Raw genomic sequence first — 22,354 nt, forward strand, 5'->3', positions numbered from 1 at the left:
TTTGGGTCTTGGTAACAAATGCATCGTTCTACAAAAGGAGGTGTGCGTCGACAATGTCGTCATGTTACAGAGTCGTTGCTGCGGGGGAGGGGAACCATGCCATGTCACGCCATGGAATCCGACCAGCCCGTGATGGTATGCGGCTGGGTTGAGAGGGGAGCAGCTTCAAGAACGAGACAACATTGGCCGGTAACCGTGGTGAAGGTGACATGATGCGACCCAACATGAGTTAGAAGAAGCAGCTACTGTTACCGGTCACTGCATCAATCCATGTAGGTTTGTCTCATTGTACGCTAATTTAAGCAACAACAACGTTTCTTGCCATGAGGAGGGGGAGTTGGTTGTCATGATGAATAGATGGGGTGGGACCAAACCCGTGGAGGAGGAGGAGGAGGAGGAGGAGACGGGAAGCTCCCTCCCACCATCGCGCTTGCCGAACTACCTATAAGCTCAATAAAGCTCCCCTCAGCTCCCGTCTCTCATGATCTGGACTGTCTACTTCTTTGTCTCCTCCCCTTCCACTCTCGACCTCATCGTCCTCTCTTAACCTCTTACCTATCTTTGTTCCCAAGTATCAGTTTGCAATTGGTACTCACTCACCACTCCTCGTGTCTTGATCTTCTTTCGTTTTACCCTTGCCTCTCTTCTCCCCATATCTCTTTTGTTAGCTCCACCGAGCTCCCCTGCCCCTCCAAGCTCCCGTCTTCTCCGGATCCCCATCAGCTAAACGAGTTCTCCAGTCGACTCCATCCGCCCAAGCTCCCTGCATTCGAACAGCTTGACGGACAACTGTGAAGCTCTGCTCGCCGATTATCAAATTAAAGGATATTATCTATTCAAGAAAATCCGCCAAAAATACGCCCAAGTTTCTGCATTGAGACCCAAGCCTCCGCGATAGAAGCAGAGCACTCAACAAGCTACTACAGCTTTACCTTGCACCAACGACCCCGCTTCCCCACCTAAAGCTGTACACATCTCGTGTCGGTTAGCCAGTCGTCTTATCTGACGTATAGCACTCTTTCAGTGGCAGCAGTCAACCTTGATGTAGGTGATCTGATCTGATCTGATTTTCGCTTCGTAAGAGGACATGGGGTCTGCGTGTGGTGGTTGAGTATTTAATTACCTCGCGGGGCCCTTTTCTCTTTTCTCGCTCCCAGATTGTCTTTTGCTCCTATTATTTGACTAACAAGTTTGCGGACAGACGCAATGGCAACTGAACAGCAACGTTTACCTACCCGTGAGAGGCGCCCCTCCACGTCGGCCCCGATCGTCGACATTCAGGGTGCTGTTGGCCCCACCGGCATCTCTCGTCCAAAGCATACTCGAACTGCCACCGGTTTTGGTCCAAGTGAGATCAAGAACTTTGAAGGTACGTTTTTTTCTTTAGTCAGCAATCGACTGAGTACCGATGAATCGTTTCTTGGGTCGCGACCTTTTGTCAATTCTTCCTATTCCTTTCCACCTAAAATCCATTCATCTATAAAACTGGGAGCAACTTATTTACCAACATCCACTTACACTGCTTTCTAGCATCAATTCCCGAGCCTCAGCGTGAAGCCTGGAAGCGCAATCAGTCCAGGGGTTTCACTGGCAAAGATGGTTTCGAGCAGGAAGTCGTTCGCCATGTAGAGACCACTCTTGCCCGCTCTGTCCTCAACTGTGATGAGAATGCAGCTTATGCCGCCACCAGTCTGGCCTTCCGTGATCGACTGATTCTTGACTGGAACAGGACCCAGCAAAGACAAACCTACCGCGATTCCAAGCGTGTTTACTACTTCAGTTTGGAGTTCTTGATGGGTCGAGCTCTTGACAATGCTATGTTGAACGTAGGCCAGAAGGATATTGCAAAGGGTAAGTAAAGCCGGACTGAGAAAAACCCCCTGACCCTACTGACACTGGTATCTAGCTGGTCTTTCTGAGCTCGGATTTCGAATTGAGGATATCATTACTCAAGAGAACGATGCCGCCCTGGGTAACGGTGGTCTAGGCCGACTTGCTGCCTGTTTCCTCGATAGTTTGGCCTCTCTCAACTACCCCGCCTGGGGTTATGGTCTACGATATCGATATGGTATTTTCAAGCAGGAAATAGTGGACGGATATCAAGTTGAGGTGCCTGACTACTGGCTTGACTTCAATCCCTGGGAGTTTCCTCGGCACGATGTCGTTGTTGATGTAAGCTACAGAATACACCATTAACGTCGAACCGGAGCTGATCAGGAGCAGATTCAATTCTTTGGTCATGTTAGGAAGACCACAGATTCCAACGGTAAGTCCGTTGCCATTTGGGAAGGTGGTGAAATTGTCCAGGCTGTAGCCTACGATGTCCCTATCCCAGGTTATGACACACCCACCACAAACAACCTGAGACTCTGGTCCAGCAAAGCTTCTGGCGGAGAATTTGACTTCCAGAAATTCAACAATGGTGATTACGAAAGCTCAGTTGCCGATCAACAGCGAGCTGAGACAATCAGCGCCGTTCTGTACCCCAATGATAACTTGGACCGCGGAAAGGAGCTTCGTCTGAAGCAGCAATACTTCTGGGTGGCGGCCTCCCTATACGATATCGTCCGCCGCTTCAAGAAGTCCAGCCGTCCTTGGAGGGAATTTCCTGATCAAGTGGCCATTCAGCTCAATGACACCCACCCCACGCTGGCTATTGTTGAGTTGCAGCGAATCCTCATCGACATTGAGCACCTCGAATGGGATTTGGCCTGGGATATCGTTGTCAAGACTGTAAGTATTTTGTACTATGATTGAGCCTTAATTCTCTGACAATTCTCTAGTTCAGCTACACCAACCACACTGTTCTGCCTGAAGCTCTGGAGAAGTGGCCTGTCGGTCTGATCCAGCACCTCCTGCCCCGTCACCTGCAGATTATCTACGACATTAATCTGTTCTTCCTCCAGAAAGTCGAGAAGGCTTTCCCCAACGACCGCGATATCTTGGGCAGAGTGTCTATCATTGAGGAGTCTCAGACGAAGATGGTGCGCATGGCTTTCTTGGCAATTGTTGGATCGCACAAGGTCAACGGTGTCGCGGAGTTGCATTCAGATCTCATCAAGACCACCATCTTCAAAGATTTTGTCGAAATTTATGGTCCGGACAAGTTCATCAATGTCACCAACGGTATCACTCCTCGTCGCTGGCTACACCAGGCCAACCCTCGGCTTTCGGAGCTTATCGCTTCCAAGGTTGGAGGCAACGGTTTCCTCAAGGATCTTACAAATCTCAACCAACTCGAGAAGTATGCCGAGGATAAAGAGTTCCGAAAAGAATGGTCGGAGATCAAGTACGCCAACAAGGTCCGACTTGCTAAGCTCATCAAGTCTCTCGTGGGTGTCACTGTGAACCCTTCCGCGTTATTCGATGTCCAAGTCAAGCGAATCCACGAGTACAAGCGTCAGCAGCTCAACATCTTTGGCGTTATCCACAGATACCTTTACCTTAAGTCTTTAGCCCCCGAAGAGCGCAAGAAGGTTGTCCCTCGTGTCTCTATCTTCGGAGGCAAAGCTGCACCGGGATATTGGATGGCGAAGCAGATTATTCATCTCGTCAACGCTGTCGGCTCCGTGGTGAACAACGATGAGGACATTGGTGACCTTCTCAAGGTGATCTTCCTGCCTGATTACAACGTCAGCAAGGCCGAGATCATCACTCCTGCATCAGACCTCAGCGAACATATTTCCACGGCCGGTACCGAGTGAGTCAATTTCACCATGATGAAGGAACAAGGCGACTAATATGCTTAACAGGGCGTCTGGTACCAGCAACATGAAATTTGTCTTGAACGGTGGACTCATCATCGGCACTTGTGATGGTGCAAACGTAGGCAAATACTAGTTCTTTTCAAGCTCATTGCTAACCAGACCTAGATTGAAATCACCCGCGAGATTGGCGAGAACAACATCTTCCTGTTTGGCAATCTTGCTGAGGATGTCGAAGACCTCCGCCACAATCACCAGTACGGCTCACACGAGATCGATCCTGATCTGCAAAAGGTGTTTGCCGAGATTGAGAAGGGCACGTTCGGCTCAGTCCATGACTTCAGTGCTTTGGTTGCAGCCGTCCGTGACCATGGCGACTACTACCTGGTATCCGACGATTTCCACAGCTACAACGAGACTCATAAGCTTGTGGACGAGGCGTACCAGAACCAAGAGGAGTGGATCAAGAAGACAATCACGTCTGTTTCCCGCATGGGTTTCTTCAGCAGTGATCGCTGCATTGACGAGTACGCCGAGAGCATCTGGAATACCGAGCCTCTTGTTATCCATGACTAGACCATGAAAGATCTGGGTACGAAAGATAGACATGGGTGCGGGAATAGAACCACAGACTAGCGTGGGGTAGATATGATGGGTACAAGAAGAGTAAAGATGAGCAGATTGGCGACAGGTGATTGGATGGAAGAGAGGTGTCAAACAGAGAGACTCATGACAAGAGTGGGCAAAGCATATGCTCCCGCTTTCAGTAATTAAATGGTCATGATACATACATTCTGGCACCTGGCCCTGTCGCAATAGTTAGCTTCCCCGTTGTGATAGCCGTGTGTCAAGGTACCATAAAAGTTGGCTGCTGGAAGTACGAGACGAAAGCAGTAAGCTAGTTTATCATGCCAGAACGAGCCCTTGGGTTGTTTATTCTTATAATCATGTTTAGAGGTCGAAGCTTCTGCTAACCCCCTAAGGCATGCTATTCACACAGCTATCTGGGTTGCACTGTTGTGCAAGGCGTAATCTAAACGTACTTGGCGGTGATATCTGACAGGGAGTGCATGTTGCTACTAGTGTAGATCGAACGGAATCTGAACAGGCTGTTGAGGCTGAAAGACACTGCATCCCAATAACCCTACAGTCGGAGGGAAGTTGATGCTCCGAGGGAAGCCCAGACAGCTTGATGGCGCAGGATTGGGTATCTTTGTCGTGGTGTATATCAATGTGGATGCTAGTCAAGAGAATACAGGGTCAGTCCAACCATGATCGAAAAGGGATATTACTAGGCGCATCGCAGTCTGGAACTGGATGCGGTGCAGACACATTGTATACACATTGAATATGGTTGAAATATTGTCACCTGAACTACGGTCACGGTAAAGGATAGGTTCAGAAGAGAAAGCACTAGGAGACGAATGAAATCAGCACCCTGTAGTATACATAGAAGGCTTTGACTGTGTGGACGGTAAGAACGAAGTCGACGAGTTGTGGACTGCAATGATTCGCTACCGAACAGTTGGAACAGTTGGGGCGGGAGTTCCCTTGGTTGTTCGCCTCTCAGAAGATCCGCGTGCATTGATGGACATGGAGAGAGAGCTTAAGGATGCGGTGGATGCCGATCAAATGGTCTCGACCGGAGGGGCAGCGGTCGATCCGGTGCATGCAAGAGACAATAGGGTAAGGATGGTTCTGCTGGTTAGTTAGTGAAGCGGGAGGGCAAGATGAATCTCAGATGAGATGGAAGATGGATGGATGGATGGATGGACGAGATCGACAGGGCAGGCTCGTGTTGCGAGGCTAGGGTAGAGCGGTGATAAACCAATAGGCATTTTCTCTGCAAAACGCTGGTAGGACGGTGATCTCTAGGATATGGGAATTGTTATAAGTGGGCGAGTTTGTCACGATTCAGTCGTTGCATGCAAGTCATGGTCACCCTCGACAACACTCGTATGTCCTCACCGCAACAATGAAGCAAACAACTCATGACCGAGAAAAGGGAGTTTATCCATCCAAGACATGTTGACCCATGCATTCATGAATTGTTGGTAGAGAAGCATACGCATCATACAAGTTCCCTACTTACTATGTAGGTATTGCTCAGGACCCTCGTCTCTGTGGAACTCTGTATGCATGCGTTTGGGCAAGAAGCTGGTCAGGGCTGACAATGCTTCTGTTTCTTTTCTTTTTTCTTCTCTTTTTCTTAGATGACGTCGATAAACGAAAAATGAAAAGCCTATCTACAGTTGAATCTACCGTTGAATTACTGATTATTATATGGCATTATTTAATATTACTCGGCATCGGTATATAACTTATTATATAACTAACTTAACACTAGGTATAAGAAAGCTTTCGCTTTAGCTTTAAGCTTCCTATAGACTTATAATTTAAATTAATAATAACTATCCTATTAATTTATTAATTACTAACTATAATAATAGCCTTATAATTAGCTATAATTAAAAGGCCTATTAATTAATATTTATTAAACTTAATATAGCTTAAACTATTTAGCTATTTTTATAAGTATTATAAGACTTATTACTTAATAAATATTTTTTTTTTTATATTACTTTAAGGAATATATCTTTTTTATTTATTTATTTAATCTTTTAATTAAGCTTTAAATATAATATATTTAATTACCTTTTTTTACTTTTAATTTAATTAATTTTATTTAATTAATTAAAATATAAACTATTTAAAATCTTATAATTAAATTAAGCTAATATAATATTAATCTTATTATTATAATTTATATTTAATGCATAATCTGCTGCAGAAGACACAGTGGGTCAGATGTGGAGATATCCTAACCCGGCTTAGTCAGACTCAGTGCCCTTAAGGCACTGGGCTTAGCCTAGCTAATAATAAATTATCCTTCCTTTATTTACTAATAGTATATCTATAGTGCGTTATTAGTATTAATATTTAATTTAATATAATATAGTTTTTATTAATTATATATTAATTAATATAATATTTTAATTTTAATTAAATTATTAATTAACTTTTTAATAAATTTATTTATATTATAATAGTAATAGCTATTTTAATAAGTATTAGCCTTATAGCTATAATTATTTATAGTATTAAAATCTATATAATATAATATTTTAATATAGCTATTTTTAATTAATTTTTTATATTATAAGTAATTAAAGAGGATTATTTATATATTAATAATATTTTAATTACTTTTTTAATAAATTTCTTATTTATATTATTTTTTATTAAAAAAGGAAAAATATTTTAAGATACTATTTAAGCTTAAATATTAATATTAAGGTTTTACTTTATTAAGCCCTATAGCTTATTAACCTATTTACTATTTTTTATATACTATTATAGTATTTTTTTTTTTAACTGTTAAACTTATATCTCTTAACGGATCGAATAAGTAATTCATTTATGAAAAGCCCATAACCCTGGATAAATCAATTGCAGGGTCGTAGTGAGCGCGTGATGGAAAACCTCAGAGACCTGTACCTACTAAGGCAAGGCAGTCAGTTCAGGTTGGCTTGTTAGAGAAGCGGCTCCACTCTAGAGATTATTCGGGACAATATTCGATCGTCCCATTGAATTCGCGATGGGCGGGTTAGGTCATTGAGCATGAGGGATCGAGGCTGTAAGTACCTTTGCTGCTAGAGTTTGGTGCAGAGATACAGACCCACGCAAGAGATCGGAGGTCGGGAATGGGTCCTGGCGCCGTTGGAAAAAGAATCTAAGGAGACGAAAGGGAAGGGGAGAGAGTAAACCAAGCGTAGCGTGCATTGGGCATGCGCTGTCAAGATAGTTGACAGGGGTAAGACAGTGGAGGCTTAATTGACGTCATTTCTCGAGACATGCCATGTGAAGTTGAAGGCAGGTTTCTGCAGACAACGAGACAAGGACAGTAATAAAAAAAAAAGGTCAAAACAAGTTGTTGCAATGAGCTGGATACTGGTTAGGATTGTGCTGCGGAGGATATATGATATTATTTGATGAGATGGCTGACTGAAGTGATGCCATGATGAGAGGGAGATACTAGATATAAGGTGGGCTTGGCATGAAAGTTACAGTGCATGCCTACCTATTAATGGATACCTTAGTAGGTACCTACCAAGATCTCTGCTATGGATATCGTTCATCATGACAGCCAGGTTCTATGTTGTGAACCCAATACAGGACGTCGTGCGTGGCATATCGGGAAGACAATAATCTCTCGAGAGGAGCCAAACCCCTAACAAGTATCAGATATTGCTAATAATGCACCCGTCGTCTCATCATTAGTGAAGCGACCTGTATGATGAAGCTGCTGCTTCAACCTGTTTCGCATCTATTTTCCATCTCGAGGACCCTGATTTGCATGGACTGCCTAGGTTGATTGATGTCTGTCAGGGCTCAACCGTGCATCAGGCAATCAAAATCCGACTTTCCGCATACTGAATAAGAAAGCTCCATCATTTGTTCGCAAGCCGATAGGTAGTGTGTAGCGCATAGCCTTGATATCCACCACTCCCAAGAGATCTCGATCATTACGTGTTGCGACTTGCCAGGGTCCTTCCAATGGACGGGAAGCATAGCCAAATAGACGGTGACCAGGGACGGGTCCTTTAGAAGGAAGGTACCAAATAATGTAGAGTACCAAGGTACTCCGTACCTGTAGAGAGCATTCACCCAAACATGGAAGCAGCAAGCCTCCATGCGCCCCGGAGCTCTTTCCCCTCCTCATCCTCATGCACACCCCACTAAGAAAAACCGGCGGTCCTCCGTTCGTACAAACCAATACCAATACTTTGCGCTTTGATGGGACTGACGGGCCCTAGCATCGGGCTGTTTAATCCATATTCCATGTCATTGTATGTCCTCGACCATGGATGTCACGTATATATGTACATGTGCCCTCCCATCCCTCATGCTAAACCCGTTCTCCTGCTGAAATTTCGCTTCTCCCTTGTCCCCCTCAGACTTATATCTTCTTGCAAAACCCGAACCTACTCACTACCTACCCTGCCTACCTCCGTACGCTCTGCACTTGGCTCGGCTATCCTTTGACGCGTTAGCATTACGATCGACACTAGACCGACCCAGCAGGAAGCAATCCTGACTTGACCCGAAACCAGTCTCGCAATCGAGGCCGCTTTTACAAGCAAAAGACGAACAGAGGTAAAAACCCCCTGTTGCGCAGACAATACCCCAGTCTTGCTCAGCGTCTGGAACCTACCCTTGGCCGGAGTCAAGCAAAAGAGCCTGTTTCGCCCAGCCACTGGCGACCAACCAGAACACAACAGTATTGGCCGCAGACTACCTACCGGTTCACCGGGGTATGATGGCGTCAAGGTGCCTCAATCTATGGAGCTTGATAGTTTTGGACCCCACTGCTGTGGGTGGACGGGACGTGAGAGCGAAGAGCCCGCAGTCTCTGGACTCCCTTGGGTTCAGGCTTATGGTGCCCTGTCTTGGTTGCTGTACAATGGACAAGCGATAACGAATTGGCTTCTGCCACCGCTATTGTTGGACAAGACCCAGTCTTCTGTTGTCTCGTTCGCCTAGGTTCACTGCAGTCTTGTTCTCAAAGGCCCCGCCTGGAGCTGCCCCTCACCACTCATGGGCTTGACTTTACACGACAATTCATGAACTGCTTCCGATGCAGTAGCAGTGTTCCGGTGCCTATTTGCCACCGAGCACCGGCTGTACGGGGTGGCGATTCAACGACTTACAGAATTGCCCATTAACTGACTGACTTTGTTGTTTCCGTATGTAACAGTCGCTAATATTGCACTGATTGATAGACACGTTGCTCTCGCCTACCTTACCTACCCCGCCTATTCCTACCTGTCAACAACGCCTTGATACCACCAAAAGGAAAAGACGGTCACAAAAAAAAAGTCAACAAAACAACAAACAACGACAAACCTCCATCGCTGTGTGATATAAAGTCTTTCGGTGATCCGGTCGCCAATCAACCACACCTATCAAACCACCGCCAAGTGGGATACTCCCGCGCCTCTTCCCGCCCCGCGCTCAATACGCTATACTCATCGACATCGAAACCTGTATCGCTTTTTTTTACTGCTACCCCGGTCACGGTCATCGTCTTTTTCTCGATCGTCGATTTCCCATTCACCTGACCCATTATCGGTCCATCCCATTTCCATCCCCAGCAACCCATCCAATCCAACAACTAGATTGGCTTTTCTGCACTTTACTTTATCTCGCACAGCTCGCCAGGACCATCAAGCAGCCCTGACTTGACGATCTTGGACCATTACGTCTGCGCCCCGCCCGCCATCCATCATCTATACCTCATCTTTGTGTCCTGTTCCTCGTTTTGCAGCTAGGAAACTCTTCACCTTTCACTTTCACTTTCAACCTCAAACTTCTCGCTTAACAACCACATATTCACCATGGCCGAGTTTGTACGCGCCCAGATCTTCGGAACCACGTTCGAGATTACCTCGAGGTAAATATGACATATTTTTAATGATCCACCAGCCCTCCATTCATCGCAATACTGACTCGTCTTGCGCGCAGATACTCCGATCTCCAGCCCGTTGGCATGGGAGCTTTTGGCCTCGTATGGTATGTCCACCCAACCTTGGCAGAATCTCTGCGCTCGATAACTGACCCGTCCCTCGCAACAGCTCTGCTCGAGATCAGCTCACCAACCAAAATGTCGCCGTCAAGAAGATCATGAAGCCTTTCAGCACACCTGTGCTCGCCAAGCGCACATACCGTGAGCTCAAGCTGCTCAAGCATCTTAAGCACGAAAACGTGAGCGCCATCCCCGCCATAGCTCAACCCCGCGTAGCTCATTGCCGACGCGTCCTCTTATGCCTTGCCTCGCATTCAAGCAATTGCCTACTTCTTAATGCTAACGAGACTTCCTTTTAGGTTATTTCTCTCAGTGACATCTTCATCTCACCCTTGGAAGATATGTGCGTTACCCAGATGCGGCGGGCTCTACCCCTCCCCCGCCACGTTTCCCCGCGTCCTTGCGCTGACAGCATAACAGCTATTTCGTCACAGAACTCCTCGGTACCGATCTCCACCGATTATTGACTTCGCGCCCTCTCGAAAAGCAGTTCATCCAGTATTTCCTCTACCAGATCATGGTATGCTCTCACCACGCCTAACTAAGCGGACCTGTTGATCGATGGCCATATTTGCTAACGTTTGGTTCGTCTACAGCGTGGACTCAAGTACGTGCATTCGGCCGGTGTTGTCCACCGTGACCTCAAGCCTAGCAACATTCTCGTCAACGAAAACTGCGATTTGAAGATCTGCGACTTTGGTCTTGCCCGAATCCAGGACCCCCAGATGACTGGCTATGTTTCTACACGATACTACCGAGCTCCTGAGATTATGCTCACCTGGCAAAAATACGACGTTGAAGTTGATATCTGGAGTGCTGGCTGCATTTTCGCTGAGATGCTTGAGGGCAAGCCTCTTTTCCCTGGAAAGGATCACGTCAACCAATTCTCCATCATCACCGAGCTCCTCGGCACTCCCCCTGACGATGTTATCAACACCATCGCCAGTGAGAATGTGAGTTATATGATGCACACGAATCTTTACCTAGGTCTCCAACTAACCATCGATAGACTCTTCGGTTTGTCAAGTCGCTACCCAAGCGCGAGAGACAGCCCCTCCGTAACAAGTTCAAGAACGCAGACGACTCAGGTACGATTGCAGTCATTGAGATGAACCCGGGAACAACGAGCTGACAGCAGTATTAGCTATTGACCTTCTCGAACGCATGCTTGTCTTTGACCCCAAGAAGCGAATAACTGCCACTGAGGCTCTCGCTCACGACTACCTTTCCCCCTACCATGACCCTACAGACGAGCCTGTGGCCGAGGAAAAATTCGACTGGAGTTTCAACGACGCCGATCTGCCTGTTGATACATGGAAGATCATGATGTAAGTCGAGAGCAAGTCTCATCACTCTACAAATACTGACATAACCTAGGTACTCGGAAATTCTCGACTACCATAATGTTGAAGCTGGTGTCACCAACATGGAAGAGCAGTTTAATGGACAATAGAAGGGAGAAGTGGTCAATAAAGGGGAGGAGATGCTACCAGTGCATAAATACTTGAGGGAGAAGCAGACCAAGTCACAGTGCCGATGATACCACGAAATTCAACGCATACGCCCATGATCTATCCCACCACACTCACACTATCCCGTGCCCACATGAAAAAGGTCGATTCAGGAGAGACGAGAAGACTAAGGAAGACGAGTGTCGAGATATCCACCGCAACAACTGAGCATGCACATGCAAGAACACGAACGCACGTATGGCGTTGGGGAGATAAGGGAAAGGCTTTGGAATTGAAAGACGGGGACATGTGTTACAGCAAACTACCTTCACAAGGGAAATGTTTATCGTCTTGGGGCAAGAGGAGCTTTTTTATTCTTATTTTTACTTGTTTATTATCGTTCTCTTTTGCCTTTTCCTCACTATATATGTTATTTTTATTGTTATTTTTATCGGTTTAGGCAAGGTTGTAGCGGGGCATGAAAATACACGATGCATGAGGGTTCCCAGGTTACAGATGCTTTTTCTTCTTGTTTTGGCTTACTAGCTGGTATCTTTTGGACGTTTGGGTAAATTATAGAGTTGCAAATGATATGCTATGATGAATCAATGGCACAATTCCTGTATACAATACAAGTGGCATGCATTGGGAGGAAGTACGATGCACGATGTATCTACTCATAGGAAATAATAATGCAATTGCTAAACATCCCACATCTTCAGGGATTCCTACTTGAAATCTGCCAAAAATGGAGCAAATGAAGAAGTTGAAGTTCAAATACGTCATATTCGTGTAATGTTGTCGTACACAAAACCGCTCTGTATATCTTATTCGTTCTAGTATCCACATCACATGCATGCATACGCACGTACTTGTGAGTATCTTTTCTTATGTGGAATTCTCCATCCCCTTGCCGAATGTTTCAAGTACAGCTTTCTGCCTGGAGTAAAGCCTCAAGTCCGTCCATTTCACCGCTATGGTATATCATGTCGTAGAATTGACCTCGTCTGTTGTACAAATCGCGAGGCGAACCGTACCTGTAAGGGATGTTAGTTGTGTATCACAATAGATATGAACTCGTGAACAGCTTACTCGAGAACCCGTCCGGCACTCATGACTACGACAGTATCGTAGTCAATGATCGTGCGTAGACGATGTGCGATTGTTACCAGAGTGCGGTCGCCCCCTGCAGCTTCAAGTTCCTGCCGTAGAACGGTCTGAATGCCTCGGTCAGTCTCATAGTCCATGCTTGCAGTGGCTTCATCGAGCAACATCAGCTTATTCTGGCGAATAAGCGCACGGCAGAGCGAGAGAACCTGTCTTTGGCCATGCGAAAAATTCTCTCCGCGAGGGTCAACACTTGTCGCTAGGTTCACTATATTGTGCTCGCCATCAGATGAAGACGCGTCGTTGTCGCTATCATCAGAGGCTTGGGGAGAGAATGAGGCAATGCCTTTGCAGTTTTCGAGAGCTCTATCGAGGACCTCCTTGGGCACTCGACCGGCAGGGTCCAAGTTTGACTCGACAGTGCCGTTGAACAGCACTGCCTCCTGGGGAATGATAGTAAGACTCTCACGGAGACGGTGTCGAGGAACTTTTGTAATGTCAACACCATCATAAAGGATCTCGCCTGAAACCACGTGGGTAAAGCGCAAGAGGGAGAGAACCAGCTGGAGAGCAAGGTTGTTAGTGGTACAGTTTGCTCCTCGAGTATCCGATACTTACTGTGCTCTTGCCGGACCCTGTTCGTCCTACCACGGCCACGCGCTCGCCAGCTTTGAACTTGAGGTTCACGTCGGTGAGGACGTCGGGCCCATCGGGGTCATATCGAATCGTCACGTTTCGAAACTCGATCTCGCCAGTCGTGGGCCAAGATTTGGGAACCACATGTGACATGTCGTCTGTGTACTCGCCCTCCTCTGGGTAGGTTTTGTCATCTTTCTCTTCTGGTTCTAATTTGACGTACTCTTTGACTCGGTGAAACTTGATACTGGGTTAGAAGGCATTCGGTGGAGAGTAGCGATTGTACTCACACTCTGCATCTCTACTTCAAGATCGTTCATGGCTCGTACCAACAACAAAATTGTCTGGCTAAGCCCATTGGCATTAGTGAGTGAGAAACCGACCAGTCCTGCGGCCACAACACCCGTCTGTGAAACTGCAATTATGCCGGCCGAAAGACTGACAAGCGCTGTCACAAAGTCGACACGTACAGCCACCCATCTATTGGCATTGAAGCTGGCTTCCGAAGAAGCTGACCAGGTTCGCAGTTTGGCAGCCAGCTCTTCTCGGAATGTCGATGACATGCCATTTCTGGCACGAATGACAGGGAGACCCGCGAGAGTATCGGCAAACTGAGAGAAGACGGGCGACTGGGCTGAAGAGGTTAGTCGTTTGATTACGACAGCAGTTCTAGTGTAAGCTTCGCCAATAAGAACACCAAACAAGCACGTGAAAAGTGCCGGTATCATGAAAACCGGCATGATGCTACTAACAGCTCCAATGCGGAATAGCATGAGGAGAATAGTATCGAGCATGATGCGTAGCATAGTACTGATCGTTCCATCGAGAGAGGCCATGTCACTAGAGAAGCGATTCGTGATGCGCCCAATGGGGATATGTTTGAACCACGACAGTGAAACGCGCATAATGGCACGGATGAAGTCGTTGTGTAGCCGTCTTGCAGCGTTCCAGGCCCCCCACTCAAACATTATGATGGCCAAGCAGTAGCTACCGATTTCAAGCAACGTAAGCCCAGCAAATATCCCCATGTAATATGGGACATCAACATGCGCTTGATGGTTGTAAGCCTCGACCCAGACAGAAAGCCACAAAGCGGAGAGGAAGGTGAAAATATTTGTAGCAAGAAGTAGCCCGAGACAAGCAATGACGAACACAGGGTGGCCGAAGTAATTCATGTATTGTAGAACTGGCGTCGAATTTAGTAAAACTCCAAAGAATGATGAGGGCGTGCTTACAGGTCATGCGGCCAACCTTTCCAGAAGCCTTCATTTCCTGGCTAACGATATCTCTGTGGTACTTTTCTTCGAGAATCTTGTTTGTGTCGTTCAAGTCATCGCCATAGGTTTGAATCTCTTGCACTGTATCATCGTGTGCTTCATCCTCATCTGCGTCGCCCCCGAGAACTCGGGCAATGGCAATTGGTTTGCGGACAACACCAATTTGGGGCAAGACCGACTCTATCTGACCCTTGTCTAACACAACAGAGAGATCGGCTTGCTCAGCGATCCAGGGGAGGTTGGTCACGAGCACAGTCGTTCTCCCCTTCAATAGATCACTGCAGAAGCAGTGTTTCCAAACACCAGCAGCTGTCTTTGCGTCAAGTGCAGCAAAAATATCATCGAGTAATAGTAGCGGTGATTTGGAATATAAAGCTCTAGCGAGGGCAACTCTAGCTCTTTGACCACCGGATAGAGAGGTTCCGTTTTCGCCTACAATGGTCGTATCCCTGGCTGGCAATTCCTTGAAATCTTCCCAAAGACAGCATGCTTCAATGACACTGTCATAGCGTGACTTTTCCATTGGACTGCCGAAGAGAATATTAGCTTGGATACTGTCGTTCTGTAACCAGGCCGACTGGGAGGCGTATGCCACGTCGTCTGGTCTGGTCACAGATCCACTTTCCAGATACGTTTCACCAAGGATAGATAACAAGAGAGTGGTTTTCCCACTGCCGCTTGAGCCTCCAATCACATTTAGACCTCCTTGGGCAAAGTGCAATGTGATATCGTTTAATATGAAAGTGGCAGCCTTTGTCTTGCGGAACGAGGCACCTTCAACGCTGAGCGGCCCTACAGGATACTGTGGGATGGGTACAGTACTCGAAAAGTACCTATCAAGTCGGGCTACTGACACCAGAGCACTCGCGAAGTTCCTGCCAAAGGCACTAGCTTGCATTATGTTTCGACGAACGTTCTTGACAAGAAAGATAGTTGTGAAAGCAGTCGCGGCATCAAGTCGACGTTTTGAGAGGCCAACATGCAGGCCAAACATCACAAGTAAGGATAAATAAGGAACGATCTGCATAACTTGATTCAGGGAAGCTTGAATCAGCGAAGTCCTCCAGAGTTCCTTTTGTTCGGCCGAGCGTGCGCCGATGATCTTTTCTGTGATGGGATCCTCCCATGCAAAATACTTGATCGCGCGGAGAGAGGCAAGATATTCTGTGACAAGTGACATGCGGGAGTCCTGAGCCTTTCTGACCCGACGCTGAGAATAAAACATCAGACGTCCAAGCCAGATGGAGAGAGGAGTGGCCAGGAACAAAATAGCATTCCCAATCAGAGATGCCCAGCCCATCATCCTGTACATGCCGACAATGGATATCAAGGTTCCAACAGGAGTGCCGACAGTAGCTTGAATGATATCTCTTGACTTGTATATGGCATCTATATCAGAAGCCATGAGATTAGCCAAGCGTCCAGCTGATGTACTTTTGGTGCTCGTTTGCCCGTTTGTGTCCCTAGGTTTCGTGCCTGTTGACTGTAGCTCAAAAGGATCCTCTTCCATCTCCATTGAAGCCAAGGCAGTATAATACAGCTCCTGAGTGAAAGCAGACTTGATACGGACCACGAGTCTTGTGGATGTAAAGATATACTGCTGGAAAGCAATAGAACGTGATAGTGGACCAATGAACATGAGAAGCAACCAAAGCCATGGCTTATAAATGGCGCCATCTGGGTTAGCAAGGTACTCAAGGAGCTTGAACATGGCATAAGCAGCAATATTTTCGACCGTGTACGACGTGGCAACCCAAAATGACATGAGAATCAACTCGCGCCTCTGGAACCGAAAAACTGTGAAGAGGGTCTTTTTAGAAATCGAGCGGGCTTCCTGGACGCGGCGCAGGAGGTACATTGGCTCGTCGTACCATGCTATCCTTGGGAGATCAGCCATGCCGAGTTTCCTCTTGGCTCCCTTCCAAATGACTGGTGTCAGCCAGTCATATGTGCAGTAGTAAGTGAACCAGCTGCAGGTTTCCTCGGGAGCCGGTTCATTCTGGTCGTAACCAGGAATGTTGAGCTCAATCTGAAAAGGGGTCCATTCTCTTGGCGTGATGGCTGCGACTGCAGAAGCCGCTGCGATGGCGAAAATGCCCCCTAGAGTGCTCGTGTTGTGAAGGCACACGGTGCCTACCTGGATACACGGTAGCGTATGACCAGAGACGAGAATGACCATGGTAGTTGGGAGCAAAAAGTTGATTTGATGCAGTGCTACATGGCGCCATTGAAGATGGTTGAAGAGGCGTAGAAGTCCGAGGATGAAAGTGTACGCAACGGAGAATATGTTAATCCAATGTACATTATCTTTAGTATAAGCAAGTGTAACGAATACTAAGGCAGTAAGCCTTGCAACTTGTGAAATAATTTCATACGGCCAGCGGATTTTGGCAGCTTTACAGCGAGGATTGGAAGCTTGTCGACGAATTCGATCTAAGCTGTAGATGAGTTGCAAAAGCGATAGGGAGAGCACCACGGCTTGTGGGATCCCAGACTGGGCAAAGCGTGACACCTGATGGATCCACGGTACCTGGGATAATGACATGGCATTTTGATAGATGCTGTGGATGTAAGTATGATGATCCCCCGGCCGTATTGAACTGCACATACCCGGTGAAATAGGACGACTGCGGTAATGACAAAGATTGATTTTCATCGTAGGGAGAGAATTCATGCCCGCCGAAGCGGTGTATTATGAGATCCATGATGGCGACATAGACATGAAAGAATCTAAGATGAGAGATGTGAGGTAGAACAAAAGACGAACACGGTCTGGTCTAGTAGATGTATCTAGTGAGTGTCTGCTGTCGCCCAATCCGGACTTGATGTCACTATCACAAACGCAACAGGAAGGATGAAGGAAGGATGAATAAGAGGACAGTGAAGGAATCAAGAAGTAACTACCTAACTACCTGAGTCTGGAAAGGTGTCAAGCAAGTGCAACCCGGTCTAGCTGGACCTGTACCTGCCTTACTTACCTTATCATCTTGAAGTCATGATCATTGAATGGCTGGAGACGAGTGGGCAAGTGGATCAATCTCGCCCGAACATCGGGGCGGAATTGCCAACCTACAGCAGCCGGCGGCCCTAGACTAGTGCTGAACGTTAAGTGCTTAGTGGGTTCACTTCCACTGTTTCCAGTGGGTAACGGACCTGGACGCCGACCTACCCGTGGGGGTTCCAATGTCGTCTCTCTGCCCCCAGCTGAAAGCAGGGGCCGAACAGACATCAAAAACCCAGACATGGAAGCATGGTAGACATATTGACGCCTAAACTATTCGTACCTCAGTCTTTGGTATCCTTTGACCGCCTCATTCTGTTGCTGACCGGTCTGCCGGTTTCGGTCAACTACCTACAGACGTTACCTCCTCTGTTGTCTCTTTGTTATGCACACTTTTCCATTACAGTCAAAGAGTGATTGTGGCTGCATCCACCATAATGGCCGTGTTATCTCCTGGGAGACTGTTCCATAAACAAGAGGCTCAAGGCATCGATTTGTAGGTGCCTACCTACCTAGTCTGGACTAATAAGTTACATACGGTTTAAGTCTCCAGGGAAAGCGACATTGGCACTGGCTCAGGCAGATCGCGTGATTGGACGGTTTATCACGTCAATTCAAGTTACGGCATATCCAATTGTTTTCGGATTGCCTGGTAGGACAGTCCGCCCACCTCGTGTTAGCTTTCAAGCATGATTGGCTGTGTCTTATAGAGAGCATCAGTACAATCAGAGTTGCTATCCTGCATACGGATGCATCCGTTTCTTTCGGGTGGCACAGAGAATAGGACTGGAAATGTGTGAAGCAGCTGTTCAGAACCCCAGAATACTTATACTCAATTTGATTAGATTTCACTCCTAGTATCGAGCAGACGGAGAGCCACAGTCTGCTCGCTGTAGAGATCCGAAGCTACAGGGATGTAGAGGACAGCCAAACGCCAACTAACAGCAGCACCAATGTAGCTGTACCTTTACCATCTTGGTAAAAGGGTACATGTTCCACCTCCGAGGTGGAATATATGCAGAATCTCTGCTTCTTTACAAACCACTGTGATTAATCACGGAATTTGGTCAAAAAGCTCAACTATATAGTGCTTCACAGAACCCAGCTTTCCATAGCCAATCAATAAGGATTCGAATGCGAACCGGGTGTGCTGGCGCAATGGTAGCGCGTAGTCCTCCTAAGACTAAGGCTCAGGGTTCGAGTCCCTGGTATACCGGAGTAAATCCTTTTACTTTTTTGATGTTTTTTTTTGGCGATACTCGAGTACGCTGTGATACTTGGTTTGGTGTCTTTAGTTTTTGCTCCTTACTGTTAAGGGCTAGCACTGTCGAAGAGGCTGTAGGTAACCGCCATATTCACCCTCTGGCAAAGTGCTCGTGCATTACTATGAACTTTGTCGTTTTGATATTGTCTAGATTACAGGCAGACATTCAACAGTTTCGCCAGCTACTCCTTACAGTCTTGGATATACACCGCAGTGTGTTGATGTATAAACACACGCGTCAGTCTTGTTTATTATTATCATGCTCGTAACCTAAGCATACAGCCGTTGCATAGTCTCCATCATGGCTAATCGAGACTAGGGCACTTGTGTCCTCCCCTTCTCCTTCGCAACTGCGGATCCGCGCGATGGGCGGTCCGCTGCCCAGTCTTGGACCCTCCACGGGCCGTCTTTCAATCACCACATCGTGAAACGTCAGACGTCGATACGGATGTGCTTTCATGGCAGCCTCCTTCGCCGCAAATCTAAAACAGGACGCTGAGTCAGCGGACGTCCGGACATGTCATGATGTAGTTGAAACCAGATACCTTCCGGCGATGAACGCAGCACAGCTCCACATCTCGGGATTGTTTGCTGCAATCTGTTTGTGTGGTTGGTTGGTCTCATTTCCTTTGTGCAGAGCATCCTGTAGCCCTGGCTTTTGTGCCTTTACACTGTCGAGGACGTTGATACGCGCATGATTCACAGCTAGTTCTTCAGGAGATAAAACCCTGTTCACAAAGCGCGCAGCTCGAGGGCCTGTTAGAATTGTATAGATGCGTGATATTTGGCAAATATCGTTTCCAATGTTTATTGGCAAAGGAAATGCCCGTAGAGGTTTCATTGGCACTGCTCGATGGATGTTATATGATGGACGTACTGTCAGTAACTGGCGATCTTGGTTTATTCTTGATTCAGCCGCTAGTGCCGGCAACTTATCGATTGATCTCCACCTTGTACGTCATCAAGCATTCACTACAAACATCATTCCCCTTGCTTTGACCTTGCCATATCTTTTGAATCGAAGATCCTCAATTGTAGCTAAGCTCATACCTAGCACTAGGTAGTAATCTGGACAGCAATTACCTGCAACGAACGTAGGTAGCAGGACTAAGTGACATTTCGATAAAACCACAACGCCAGATTCACCCATTACTCCGCATTCAACATGGATGTTGAATGATGCAACAACAGGCCGGCTAAGAACAATGAACAAAAGACACATGATGGCTAATAAACTGCTTGGGTTCCATACGCAGTTGTAAAATAGCTGACCACGGCCCTGTTGATGAGAAGCATTGCTGCCCCCTGGCAACGACGTATAACAGTCACCTGTTTTGACGTTTACTCAGCAAGCAGAGGAGCACGCTCCTGGTCAGCAGGTGCGCTGCGCCAATTAACCTCCCTGCCTGTCGCGGCAGGAACAGCAACGACAACAGTGGCGATGAAGAGAAGAGCCATGATGATAAAGGCAAAGATCCACTGGAAGGCAATCACCTGGTGAAGGAACTGGGAAACTCCAATAGCGGCAGCGAAGACGCTAAGCGAGAAGCCCATAGTGTAATCCTGCGTGTTGTCAGTTTGCTGTGCCACTCGGGCGGGGTAAGCGAGCGTACCTTGTAAACCATGATGAAGAAGAGTCCATAGGCGAGGATGGACCAGATGAAGATGTTTCCAAAGATACGAGGCACAAGGTGGTGAGGGTGGGGAATCATCAGAGCACCGTTCCAGTAGATGGCAACAAAAGTCCAGGCCAAAGGTCCAGAAACAACAGGTGTGTGGATAAACCGGGGGTACGTGTTGTGACGGAAGTAGAGCGAGGAAAGATTGATGAAGTTGAGAATGAGGATAACCTCAGCCCAGTGGAAGTGAGAGCGGACAAAGAGCATGACAAAGGCGAAGTGGAAGAGGTTGTTGAAGATGAAATGGCTTCCGACACTGGCGGCAGCGTGAACGATGTCCGAGTTACTCGAGAAGAGATGGCCGATGTAACCAGCCTGGAGGATGAAGAGGACAATCCTGGAAAATCTATTAGCATAGGAACACACATACGGCATTGGGAAGACACATACCAGTAGATGGAGGTGATGATGGGGTTCAGAGTGAAAGCGGTGCGGTACATGTGGTTTTGCTCCCAGATCTTTCGGTTTCGAGTGTGGCCATCGTCAGGACGGTGAAGAGTATAGTAAACGGTGACGACCAGGGACAGGATCCAGGTAATGAGGGTCAGAATCTTGTAGGTGAGGATCGAATTGTTCGAGTGGGAGTCCCTTTTTCCAAAGGGATTGTCTGTTGACGGAGTTAGTTAATATTCACGAGAGGGCAAAGGGTCGACGTACACTGCTGCCAGTTCGCCATGGTGAAGTATGGATGACTCGAGGTCAAATCCTAGTTGCTGTGAAGAAGTTATACGGCAATGAAGAGGAGGAAGAGTGAGAGTATCAGTAGGAAGTGCTGGGAATGAAAGTGTGGCAGAAGGAGAAGTATTTAAAAGCACGGCTGGATGCATCTACAGTGACATAACGAGCTAGGGAGTTAGGACCTACGCCTGCCTACCTGAAGTAAGGTGTGGTTCACTCCATTGCTTTGCCTTAGTTCTGCGGGGAAGCGCTCAAGAAAAGAGGGGCAGGAACAAAACAGCCTAACAGCCACACCATATATGACGGTATGGGTGTCACACCACAGGCCATGATCCAGAGCAAGTTCAGACAGAGTATTAATCTAGGACAAAGTGCATGTCTGAGGTAGGTAGGTAGGTAGGTAATTTGATTAAAGCTTGTCTCTTATGCCATATTGTGCTGTGACTCGTTGATGTTGATTTCCTACCAACCCAACCTTCACCAATCGCCTTATACCTACTACAACACCATAAAGCAATGTGGTAGTAGACAGGAGGTACCTGTCTGTTTGCAGTAAGACCTACGCCACAGGGCCACTAATAAAGGAGGATGGAAGCGCATGATTACCTGTCGTCACCTTGGGTGATCCATATTGGAATGGGACTCTTACCTGGCCTTGCCCAACCTGAGCGAGCGATGCATCTTTTGATGCTCTGCCTTGCTTGACCAGATGACCTCGTTAGAAGAGCGCTAACCTACTGATCAACTAGAAATTTGCCGGGGATTAAAAAGAGATCGGGCTGTCATTGGTTTTGAGATGTTCAAGCCGACGACCATCACGATTCTGGAACAGATTGGTGTGGTGCAATGGGGAATGACAGTGGTGCCAAACGAGGTACATGCTGTAACTGTCTACGTAACTCCCTAACCCAAGTAGTACCAATGTGAGACAATGGATCGAGTCTATCGAATTGATATTTACTCCAGCTTTA

General features: G+C 47.1%; 4 protein-coding genes across 4 annotated transcripts, besides 10 other annotated features; 2 read left to right on the top strand and 2 right to left on the bottom strand.

Annotated features, from left to right (window-relative positions):
• Positions 1 to 378: 378 nt before the first annotated feature.
• Positions 379 to 403: a microsatellite.
• Positions 404 to 1,206: 803 nt separating this feature from the next.
• Positions 1,207 to 4,280, top strand: FPSE_05893 (uncharacterized protein; the record flags this gene model as incomplete). The annotated part of the gene is made up of 7 exons (XM_009259011.1): positions 1,207 to 1,369; positions 1,531 to 1,851; positions 1,907 to 2,172; positions 2,224 to 2,733; positions 2,784 to 3,700; positions 3,753 to 3,825; positions 3,873 to 4,280. 7 exons carry the CDS (start codon positions 1,207 to 1,209, stop codon positions 4,278 to 4,280), a joined length of 2,658 nt encoding a protein of 885 aa, XP_009257286.1.
• A 1,169-nt stretch (positions 4,281 to 5,449) lies between these two features.
• Positions 5,450 to 5,478: a microsatellite.
• A 615-nt stretch (positions 5,479 to 6,093) lies between these two features.
• Positions 6,094 to 6,153: a repeat region.
• Positions 6,154 to 6,182: 29 nt separating this feature from the next.
• Positions 6,183 to 6,291: a repeat region.
• Positions 6,292 to 6,303: 12 nt separating this feature from the next.
• Positions 6,304 to 6,478: a repeat region.
• Positions 6,479 to 6,636: 158 nt separating this feature from the next.
• Positions 6,637 to 6,744: a microsatellite.
• A 44-nt stretch (positions 6,745 to 6,788) lies between these two features.
• Positions 6,789 to 7,000: a repeat region.
• A 35-nt stretch (positions 7,001 to 7,035) lies between these two features.
• Positions 7,036 to 7,079: a repeat region.
• Positions 7,080 to 10,102: 3,023 nt separating this feature from the next.
• Positions 10,103 to 11,743, top strand: FPSE_05892 (uncharacterized protein; the record flags this gene model as incomplete). Its single annotated transcript, XM_009259010.1, has 9 exons — positions 10,103 to 10,158; positions 10,230 to 10,277; positions 10,340 to 10,469; positions 10,590 to 10,633; positions 10,711 to 10,810; positions 10,887 to 11,243; positions 11,300 to 11,378; positions 11,435 to 11,618; positions 11,668 to 11,743. The coding sequence occupies 9 exons, from the start codon at positions 10,103 to 10,105 to the stop codon at positions 11,741 to 11,743; spliced, it is 1,074 nt and encodes a 357-aa protein (XP_009257285.1).
• A 366-nt stretch (positions 11,744 to 12,109) lies between these two features.
• Positions 12,110 to 12,193: a repeat region.
• A 470-nt stretch (positions 12,194 to 12,663) lies between these two features.
• Positions 12,664 to 18,005, bottom strand: FPSE_05891 (uncharacterized protein; the record flags this gene model as incomplete). The annotated part of the gene is made up of 8 exons (XM_009259009.1): positions 12,664 to 12,778; positions 12,834 to 13,411; positions 13,467 to 13,724; positions 13,775 to 14,670; positions 14,720 to 17,199; positions 17,372 to 17,491; positions 17,674 to 17,679; positions 17,740 to 18,005. The coding sequence occupies 8 exons, from the start codon at positions 18,003 to 18,005 to the stop codon at positions 12,664 to 12,666; spliced, it is 4,719 nt and encodes a 1,572-aa protein (XP_009257284.1).
• A 2,362-nt stretch (positions 18,006 to 20,367) lies between these two features.
• FPSE_05890 (uncharacterized protein) lies at positions 20,368 to 21,381 on the bottom strand (the record flags this gene model as incomplete). Its single annotated transcript, XM_009259008.1, has 4 exons — positions 20,368 to 20,589; positions 20,640 to 21,042; positions 21,096 to 21,312; positions 21,363 to 21,381. 4 exons carry the CDS (start codon positions 21,379 to 21,381, stop codon positions 20,368 to 20,370), a joined length of 861 nt encoding a protein of 286 aa, XP_009257283.1.
• A 384-nt stretch (positions 21,382 to 21,765) lies between these two features.
• Positions 21,766 to 21,786: a microsatellite.
• Between the last annotated feature and the right edge of the window lie 568 nt (positions 21,787 to 22,354).

The sequence above is a fragment of the Fusarium pseudograminearum genome, chromosome 4 (genome assembly GCF_000303195.2).
Source record: "Fusarium pseudograminearum CS3096 chromosome 4, whole genome shotgun sequence".
Classification (NCBI taxonomy): domain Eukaryota; kingdom Fungi; phylum Ascomycota; class Sordariomycetes; order Hypocreales; family Nectriaceae; genus Fusarium; species Fusarium pseudograminearum.